This window comes from Protopterus annectens, chromosome 8.part0 (assembly GCF_019279795.1).
Source record: "Protopterus annectens isolate FY-2018-M chromosome 8.part0, PAN1.0, whole genome shotgun sequence".
NCBI classification, from domain to species: Eukaryota; Metazoa; Chordata; order Ceratodontiformes; family Protopteridae; genus Protopterus; species Protopterus annectens.
In genome coordinates, this window is record NC_056741.1 from 357,997,725 (window position 1) to 358,009,150 (window position 11,426).

Below are 11,426 nucleotides of genomic sequence, written 5' to 3' on the forward strand. Positions count from 1 at the left end.
CATGTCTGCCATGGGGCTGCCCTATACAGGCTTGGACAGCTGCAGACCATACATGGTAGGGTGTACAGTTCACTGTCTCCAGCCACGGACATGGGAACTGTGCCTGCCAGGGGTTTCACAGGCACTACCAGGCAGAAGCCACGATATGGTACTTTCCCCTGATTATGACAATTGTCCACTGGATCCGCATCCCTTTTGGGACCAGCCAGGACCACATGCCCATGGCCTGCTACATCGTGGCATGGACAGCACACCATCCTCAGTACTGCTAGTGTCACTGGCACTATGGGAGCATAATGATTGATGGCCACGTGGACCCCCAGCTGATTGTGGTGGTGAGCTATGTCCATGCGGCTGCCACCCCTTCCCTGCCAAACATTCAAGCACAGATATTCCATGGCTGATGTGTGCCACGATTTTATCCAACCATCTATCCATGACCTCATTGCCCTCCCGCCAGGCTGCAACAAGGTCCTGGAGACAGCCATGAGCACCAGGGAGATGTTCTGCCATAACCCTGTGTAGTTGTCTGGTGTTCCATTCATTACATGCCTGCGCATCCATTACAGCCCTAAACATGCACCTGGTAACTGCTGCATTAGCACTTGCAACATGAGCTGGACAGGCAGCAAGCCTCCTTTGATAACCCCTGTCCATCCGCCTGTGTGTGACTTCGCCAGCAGTCTGGCTATGGCCAGTGGCTAGCTGCTCACTTGCCATAGTCTCCACACTTGCATGTCCAGTACCTGCTCCTAGCTGTCCTTCACTTGTGGCCACTGGTGATGGGGAATGTGTGGGCATTGTGACCGTGTGCGGGGATGGGGTTGACAAAGGTGGAATGCCAACTGGTGACACAGCTGCAGCCCATGAAAACCCCACATGTGCTCCACTATGGTTGTCATCATGGTCAGAGTCACCAAACTAGTTTGCATCACTTGGATAGTGGGAGGGACTGGGACCTCCATGCCCACCTGTGAGGAAAAGACAAGATATGTACATTACTAACATCATTATACAGTTTGCTATCATATAACACGCTCTCACACAGACACTGTCACACACACACACACACACACACACACACACACACACACACACACACACTCACTCACTCACACACTCACTCACGCTCACTCACACACACTCATTCAAACACTCACTCTCACACTCACTCACAGACACACACACTCTCACACACAAACACACACTCACACACACAGGGTGTCCCACAGGCATTACACAGACCTCACATTAGGCAGAGGGTGACAGTCATGACACACACCCAGACCACAACAGACACATTCTAGACAGGCCCTCAACATAATGCAGTGCATACCTTTCAACTTAGTTTTACTACTACTTTACACCAGTGGGATGTGTGAGTGCCTTTAGTAGGTGTTGAGCCTTCACCTAGAACACACTACACCCATGTAGACATCGGTGCTGTTCACCTGCATAGCACTGTGGCAAATCCTGGGGAACATAATTACAAACTGTACAGAGTTTTCACATCTATTTCAATATGTGAGTCATACTCCCTGTCTGCTGCACATATCTCCTATGTTGGTCTGGTACATTACTGGTTTGACCAGTGGATTGTTGACTGTACTTTTAATGTCATACTGGATTTCCAGTTGTCATAACCTGCGATACATGTATGTGAAAACAAGGGCATTTCCTCGAACAACTTTACAAACCAACAGTGGATATAGTAAGTGTACACATCTCTCTTAATATGCAAGGGTATTGTGACATATCACATGAGACCACATGAATACTGCCATGAGACTTCCACCATTTTGTATAATGTGTAACCTGTGCATTCTGAATGAGAAACATACACATCAGGTAGGGGTGGCATATTTTACATGTTAGTATTACAATAGCTGGCTTTCAGAAGCTGCACACCCGTAAACCAATACTTTGGTAAAACACCTGCTGCTCTCAGTACAGCATTCAGTCCTCTTGGGGTGGTGTTTCTCAGCATGGCACATCTCAACATGGCAATGTTTGCAAACTATTCCTTGACAAACAACTCCAAATCTGTCCGATTGCAAGCCATCCCCTGTGCACAGCACTTGTCAGGTCAACACACAGACTGTGTTACTTATGTAGGTGTGGCCTCTGGCTTGGCTACAGCAGACTGTTGATTGTGTTCTTGTGAGTCCATCCTTTTGTTCATTTGGATGTAGGGTATGGGCCATTGTTGTGTGCAATGTTGGGCTACCTCACCATCCTCAGCTATGTGACAGACACCAGACAGATCATATCCACAAGAGACTGGTGTTTGGAAGTGGTCATATTACAATCCAAAATGGCTACAGCTCCGGTTCAAGCTTGTGGACAGCAAACCCAAAGCGGGACACTGGCATCACTCTGCTTCACTGTGTGGGTAGTGCTCTTCTGCTGTTGTGCAGTGCTGTTAGTGTACCAAACTACCATGACCAAATTGTACACAAAGAAAGTTCAACCCTGGTCTCATAATACATTAACACATTTCCACAAGTGTTTTGAAACATTGATGTATTGTTGTCCAGACGTTACCCAGAACTGGCTGTTGTGAGTTGTGAGGAACAGCTGCCATCGTCAAAACACACCCTATACCCAGGACATGTGGAGTCCATGAAAGACTGTTGTCACTTGTAGTACACACCCAGTATTTGCCAGAGATGTCCAATACCCCTTCACTGTTGCTGCATGGCTCCTGGTAGCCTCACTGGACATTTCTGGGATGAGTTTCCCAACATATGTGTAGGGATGTCTACTTCTTCAAACTTTCACTGTTGCACCATCTCTTGTACACCTTTGGATGACTATCTGAACTGTGTTCCATAGCATATGCAATGTTGTGTGTATGTGTTCATGGCGTTCAATCCCTTTGCATCATGTTAAGCTGTATGCAAACCATGGATTTTGCTGTAGCAGGCAACTGTGGATCTCTGTTGGGATAATCTTGGTATATGAGCTGACTGTTATATACAGGTACTCCAGTAGTCCATGATTGATGGCAGGTGTGAACCCAATCTGATCAACAGCTGTGGTCATATCACATGCTGATATACCCAAGTATGAGCTTCCTCCTGTCCACACATATGAAACTAGAGTCTTGGACTGTTTCCACTCCACATACATGTTCCCCTACATGGTCCTGGGTTCAAGAGTGGGCAGAGCTGATTATTTTATTGCTGGGCAGAACAAGGGCTGTTGGATCCAGAGTGGTTAAGTCACTTTTAAGCAGGTTTGCACAGGTTTGCATGGCGGTAAGCAATGCTAACTTCCGGTTACATATGTTTACAGACAGCCTTTAAAAGTGCTTAATCTGTGTAGTCATTGCTTAGCACCATGCAAACAGGCTTAATCCCACTTACTACTGCTAAAAAGAACTTGCTCCTGCTTACCCCCACGCTATTTTATTTAAAAGAAAAGAAAAAGGGGTGATAGGAAAGTGGCAAAAAAGAGGGCATGCAGAGGGAAAGGCAATAGGGAAAGTAGCTAGGAATGTGCTGGACGGGTGTAGGGAAGGTCCATAACTGTCCATTTCTTTTACAGCAGTACATATATATATATATATATATATATATATATATATATATATACTGAATTTGGAGGTATATTTGGACACTCAAACCCCTGAGAGAGGGGTGAGGACATCAATAATGTGTTGTGAAGCTATTTAGACCAGGTTACAAGTATCCAGTGGACACATGTGCAAAATGGACAGCTATGCATGGGGCAAAATGTTTTGGGGGGAACAGACTGCTTTTTTTAAGGTGAGAGTGGGATATTGGGGAAGGATAGTAGGTATACTTTGGGAGGTATATTGGGTAGGAAGACAGACAAGACAGCATACAGGGGTGGTATATGACACATGTTGGGGTAAACACCTTGGACGGGGAGGGGTATTTGGAAATTGGAAGACCATGAGCCCCAAAATGGAAACAGTGGGACTGAGATCCCCACCAATGGGCAGTCACCACTGCACCTTCATGGCCCTGAAGGTGGCTGTGCTAGGGGCTGAACAGGAGGGGCAGGCTGAGCCTCTAATTGTGCCATGTGGCCTTCAAGCTGGTGTAGCAGATCTCCAAACTCGTTTTGGAGCTTGCTACACACCAATCCCTGGACCTGACTTTTGGTGACAGTATCCTGTCTGCGCCCGCTCCCAGGGGGGGACAATCCCCATCCCCTGAGACAGTTCCAACCAAAGGTGGTGCAGGACCAGTGGATAAGTAAGTCCCGGGGTGGGTCCCAGACGTGCTCCCATGGCCAGATGAGGTGGGAGAGATGGGTCCGCTGGGACCCGCCTTCCCAAACATGCTATGGTGTTGCAGTTTTAGAACATATGTGGGTAAGTAATAGTCAACACAATCCAGGATTAGTTATAACAGCTTGCATAGATATTCCCATTAACCCAAAACACCGGATTTGGAACAGTTGCATAGCAAACAGAACACATGCATATATGGAACCACAGTGGCCATTACAACAGCATGCAGGTTACATTGATAGCAATAGACCACCAATGATAGTATTTCAACATGGAACATTAATAGAAACATACTTCAATATTTGTTTAACAATAGGATATATGTCCCAACAGTAGGTTTGGTGTAAACATACCCAGTGATTTGTGTGTTTAGATTATTGTTGCAGATATGGTGGGGGGGTGTCAATTAACAACTTATATATCCTTGCAGTACTCACAACTTTAATGATCATTGCTCTAATCATTACTCTACAGGTATTATTACAATACCCTATGGCCTTGGTTTGGGCAATGGTATGTTTGTACACAATATATACTTCAACTGTCTTATAGCTTAATTCTACTTCTCTTACCTGGTAGACCTGTGGAGGGAATGTTTGTTAACACTACCTGACTGTTTCTACACATATTCCCAGATTCCTAGTTGTAATTATGCACATACCTCTCAATCTTTTAATGCACAACATCTGGACAAAGCTTGACAACATGGGGGTACAAATAGGGACATATTTTGAATATTGCTCTTATAAGCTTTTAGACAGTTGCTAGATTAACAGGATTTGTTTTAATATACATTTTCTGATGGATTTGAAGTCTGACACGCAAATGTATGTCATTATTTGTGACTACAATCCTGAGATCATCCCACTGATTTGCCAGGAAAAAAGAAGAACAGGCCAAAAATATGAGCCAAATATCTGGACATTCTGGGAAAATCTGTACAGTTGAGAAGTATGATTATGCATACAGCTTACTATCACTCCCAAGATTTGAGCCATGGCTGTGTCTGCTAAAAGTGCAACAATTTCTGTTTCATCAGAATGAGTTATTTAGACACCGCTGTCTGTTTCATCAGTGTTTTCTTTCTAAGTCTCTCTTGGTTGTACAATCTGACCTTGTAATAACAACAGTCTTATACAGACATTCCTAGACTTATTTTTGTGTAGCACAATGTGAGAAACAGTGGTTGACACAACAGTTCTATTCTGATATCAGATGTTGGTGAATGCTACATGTCAGGCCATACAATACCAGAGTAAACACTGTGGATATGATTATGCATACAGCTTAATACCACTCCCGGGATTCGAACCATGGCTGGGTGTGCTAAAAATGCAACAATTGTAGTTTTATCAGAGTGAGCTATTTAAACATTGCTGTCTGTTCCTTCAGTGTTTTATGACTATGTCTCTCTTGGTTGTACAATCAGACCTTGTACTTATACAGGCATTCCTAGACATATTTTTTATGTAGCACAGTGTGGGTAACAGTGGTAAACACAACATTACTGTTCAGAGACTGCAACACTAAATGCCATACAATACCAGAGTAAACACAACCAGTCCAGGATTTAGAATTTTATTGCCAGGCAGTTATGGTTTTATTGAAATATAATCACCTATGTGGGACTATTACTGTCATATTGTCTGGTTTATTCAGTACAACCCATACACAGTTTTTATACTGCCAGGTGACTTTCTACTACTTTATATTTATTTGGTATGACTACTACAAGCAGAATTGTTACTCACCCGCCTTGCAGCCTTTGCAACCTACTGGCATGGGCTTCCTGATTCACAGCTCGCTCAGCTGCAGCTGTAAAGGGAATAGAGAAATATTTATCCATACCTATCCATCACATATACAGGCTGAACTTTGGTAAACATTATTGATAAGAATACTTACATACTGCTGGGACATCAACCCTCTGCCTTGCTTCTTGCACCCACTTGTCCAAGAGCTCCCTCCTTCTCCGCTTCAAGTCAGCATAGTGGTGCCGACCTGCTCACCAGTCCAAGGGATACCAGTGGCACTGGTGAGATCATGGGCGAGATGATCCCAGACTTCTGATTTATATTGGGAACCCTGGTACTGGCCCTGTAGCAGTCTCTCATCATGGTTATTTACCAGGAGTTCTACCATGACCTTTGACTCCTGCATGCCCCAGCGCTGCACTCGGAAGTGCATGCCCTCACCACCTCCTGCCATACTGCCTACAGTGGGAAGCTGCAACCAGTTATGAGCTGTATTCCCACCTGCAGGGTTTAAATACGGCCGTTTCCTGCCCTTTACCATGATTGGATGGTTTTGAATATGCTGAGCTAAGCTAAGCTAAGCTATGGGCAAACCTGCTTAGCTAAGTTTGGCAGTGTTTAAAGGGGCAGGCTCAGCATTGCTTACCAATGGGCAAATCCACTTAGCTGGGCTATTCATTGCTTAGCAGTTATATTTACACAATGCTTACATCTGGTAAACAGAGCTGTGCAATGATTAATATTGCTTATTTTTTATTTTATAGATTATCTGCTGTATGGGATCATTCATCACATATTATAAATTTGTTTACTGTCCCTGATATCCCCCAGTGTGCTTTCATTACATTTATTCATGTGTAACTATACTGTATGGGACACTTGTGTTTATATGGGGGTTTCACAACTTTATTAAACTGACACCTCACATCTGGACCTACTACAGTACTCTGGTTAACAAATATATGTTATTTAGCAGCTGATTATAAAAAAAATTGTTTATGTACTGCTTTCACATCACACGTAAAATGCAAATTGCTTACAGTGGAGATCGAACCAGGAATGGCTGCTTGGAAAGCATACGCTCTAACCACTGCACTATTGCTTATGTTAGATGTTTCTTGCTATTTAACTTCTTGTGCTGTTTAAGCTGGACTAATTATAGCTAGGCAACAGGCCCACCCATGCAGCTATGCTTAAACTTTATTGCATGTGTAACAAAAATATTTATCTGTTGTTTTTTCCTATATGTACCCTTCAGAATATCCATGCTAAAGCTGAACCTGTTATTCAATCAACTGTCTGCTTTGTGTGGTGATTGTCCCTTTTGGCTTTGTCCACATTCCTTAGTCTGATGGGTTGGGAGGTATGCGCAATGTGCTTATGCTACATCTGTTATTTTATCAACTTTTGGCTTGGTAGGGATGTTTGTCCCTTATGGCTTTGACCAGATTTCTTACCCTGATGGGTTGGGGGTGTTATGAGCATTCTCGCTTGTTGTAAATTGCCGAAAGGCAATTTTGTAGTGCAGGGGGTGTGTGTATTGTGAGAGCTCTGCTTTCAGACACACCCCTTGCACTCGTACACAGATCCATGTCCATTTAACAGATCAGCAGCGCACCTTCATGAATATGCATGGTATGCTCCCGTGCTGAATGGGAATGATCCCTGCAGTGCCGGAGTAACTTATTCCTGTACAGCTGCTTGCTGAATCCGGGGGAGAGATGCTCAGGTAGCATGATTTTTTTACTGCTTCTCTGTCAGGTGTGTTTACATTTTTCATAATGTAATGATTATTGGCTTTTAATATGAATGCGTTATAGACTCTGGATGAGAGAAAATGGGTACCTACTAATTTTAAATGCCATAAAGCTGGGATAATCCTATATCAGGACTCACATCCTTTGCAGAAGAGTGTAGTAAGCTGGATACATTTGACCACTTGGTAGGATGGTGAATTTTAAGGTATTCGATACATGGTGGGATATGGCAGGGAGAACAGTATTCCTTGATGGATATTTGGAAGAAGCTTTACTTTCAGTGGTTTCTATTTATATTCCTTCAGGGACCATTGCAAAATTACTCTGACCATGGTTAATACAGTTACATAACTTGGCACACAGAGCTGTAATAATAGGAGGACACTTCAGCTGCTTCATAGAGGAGGGTGATGCAGGAAGGAAATATCAAATGCATTTGTTATTCTTAACTAAACTTTTACAAATTGGCACTAATGTAAAAGGTTTAATAGGTCCTAGTAAATCTTTTCCTAGGAATGCATATTTTTTACACTTCTTACTTGACAGTAGCAAAAACAAATACAAGAATAGACCAATTCTATGGCCTAAGAGCATCATGTCAATGGCTGAGGGATTTGAGGTGCTCCCAGCTCCTTTGTTTAGATTTCTCTCTTGTGACTGATTTTACCAGATGCTCTTTCTCCAACATTATAGCATTTCAGCCTGAAAGTACCACCATATCTGGACCTTTAAAAGTTACTTCCATAAATCTGGGTAGACATTGCAGTATATAAACTGATGCATACTCCTCTGACATTCTTTATGATTTTTTTTAAAGGCCACCTGCATTTCAGGCTATAAGGAGCAAAGATGAGGCACAAGCATATCTGACTGAGCAAATGTACCATCCCACAAGGCAGACATAGAGTTTTTAGACTGTAACAAAGTACTGAGGTAAGTAGGGAGCCTACAGATACTTAGGGGCTTCACAGGACAGAAGGTGCTCTTTCTGCAAAGGTGGGCATGTACATACTGTTGCATGCCTCATCAGTGCACCCACATACATCTGTTTATCATCTGCTTATTTTGTACAGCTGTTTTAAATTGTAAATTATGCTCTTTTCCAGCAAATTAATTGTGGCTACAGGCATACTCATATACCAGCAGTAAGATTATGGATACAAGTGAACAATCAGGTCTTTATATTGTTGAACCATCCTTATAATTAAAACACTTAAAATTATCTTTAAGGATTTTGGTGGAGTAGGGCAGTAATGCAACGAGATGGAGTCCAAATAATGATCCCTGTGGAACTACTTCCATAACAGCAGATGGAAGATATTCAGCATTATAAATTCCATAAATCACATCAAAAATAGAACCACAATCTGAGGAAATCTCAACTAAAACAGCAAAAAAACGCAAATGGCTTGTTCAGCGAGGAAATCCACACAATATTAGGGTCCACTCTGTTTATTAGCAGCTTTCATCAAAAAAGACTTAATCAGAATACAAATTCAACTAAAAAACACTCCATTTAAATACTACATCCAATAACAATCAATTATTCAATTTAAGAAAACAATCAATTAACAACTAAAACTAACTAAGCGTTTAACTTGTTTTGTTAAATTGAATAATTGATTGTTATTGGATGTAGTATTTAAATGGAATGTTTTTAGTTGAATGTGTATTCTGATGGTCTTTTTTGATGAAAGCGGCTAAAAAATTTAAATAATTTTTCATAATCAGAAAATCAACTAATAGCTGCCCTATTTACATCAACCATCAGCGAGTTCCTGAAGTAGCAAATGGTATGAAACAGAATCAAAATCTCTAAGCCTACAAAAGAACTTATTTTAGTTCAACAAAGCCTGGTCTGAGAGTGAAAACTTGTAGCACTGTGTCAAAGTCATAGCAGCTAAGAATTATGATTATGGCATCTTTAACATCTGTTTCATTTGTTTTATAGGCTCACACGCTCTTCTCATTATTGGGCCTGAATCATGCCTATGTCACCAGTATTGGGAAGCTAGTGGGAGTTGTGGCATTAAAAGAGGTAAGTTGTGAAAACTGAAAGATTCCACCATATTATCCCCAAATACACACATACACACACGCACGCACACACACACGCACACACACACACACACACACACACACACACACACACACACACACACACACACACATTATCTGCATTTAACCATGGTGTCTCTTCTCAACAGGACACTTGCAATCAGTGCATTGTTCTGTGGAAAATGCCTGCAACAACAAAAAGACAAAAACTTCCTGCATTTGTGACATTTCATAAAAAGCAGTTTTTGTCATTAAAATGCAGCGAAATTGAACTAATTAAAACTGTTTTGAAAAGGTTTACTATTTTTAACTTCCTATACAAGAAATTTTACATTTGATTAAAAAATGCATAGTCCATATCCATGATTAACGTTTATTATACAATGACTGGACATTAATATTCAAAAGCAAGCACACTGATTGGTCAGCCCAACCAGTGTGCCCATTGTAAATCAAGCATATAGCAATGGAAAAATGTCCAGTCACCCAGACATTCTTTCTCCAACATTATGGCATTTCAGCCTGAAAGTACCACCATATCTGGACCTTTAAAAGTTACTTCCACAAATGTGGGAGGACATTGCAGTATATAAACTGATGCATACCCCTGACATTCTTTCTGATTTTTTTTAAAGGCCACCTGCATTTCAGGTTATGAGGAGCAAAGATGAGGCACAAGCATATCCGACTGAGCAAATTTACCACCTACAAGGCAGACATAGTGTTTTTAGACTATAACAAAGTACTGAGGTAAGTAGGGAGGAGAGAGACGATTTTGCTAACTAAACAGAAAATTGAAACACTTCAGTAAAGATGTGCAGTGAGTCCATTAAAAAAGTTAAGATAGCATTATAAGGCCCTATCTCTACTTGTAGTAAAAAAATTAGCTTTCTGACTTTTTCATAGTTCCACAAATATATGTGGTATCTCATTTTAACCATCTACAATCAAGTTTGAATGTACATGGAGAGGGGAACATTTAGAAGGTCATCTGGATGTATCTAGGTTCTGATTAAGATGGGCTTAGAGGTTAGGGCTTTCCTCGGTATACTTAACCTATGCAAATTATTTGATGAATTTGTGGCCATTTGTCCATCACCACTCATGTTAGAGGAAATACAGACAATTATTAGATCTATGCAAAATGTAAAAGCTCCAGGGGTGGATGGAGTGCCCATAGAGGTCTATACATTCATGTGGAATAATATGAGGGAAGCTATGTAACCAAGGAGCATGAGAAAATTAATTTGTTACCTCTATCATGGAAAAAATGCTTCTACAATGAAATAAAAGCCAAGAAGCAGATTTCTCCATCATCTTCCTTTATACATTCTGATGATAATATTTTTGGGGGAGTATTTTCACACTTCAGAAAAGACAGGTTAATTAATGCAATCTAATATAGCTTACATTTGACAGTATTAACTGCAGGATGTGACCTAAATCTGATTCTAGGATAAACTCAGACAAAGCCTCTGACAAATATCTACTTCATGTGCTAGATAATTTTGTTCTACCACTTTGACTTATTAGGAAAGGGCATCTTCTACACTAGCAAAGGTGGGCCATTTTGTATCTGAGAGGATTCTGACA

At 41.5% G+C, this 11,426-nt stretch overlaps 1 protein-coding gene across 1 annotated transcript in view; it reads left to right on the forward strand.

Annotated features, from left to right (window-relative positions):
* Positions 1-11,426, forward strand: part of CLCN1 (chloride voltage-gated channel 1) — a 2,440,475-nt gene that overhangs the window by 2,362,912 nt on the left and 66,137 nt on the right. The window contains exon 22 of the mRNA XM_044079868.1: positions 9,727-9,813. Coding sequence (XP_043935803.1) covers positions 9,727-9,813 — 87 coding nt within the window. The remainder of the gene's footprint in view (positions 1-9,726; positions 9,814-11,426) is intronic.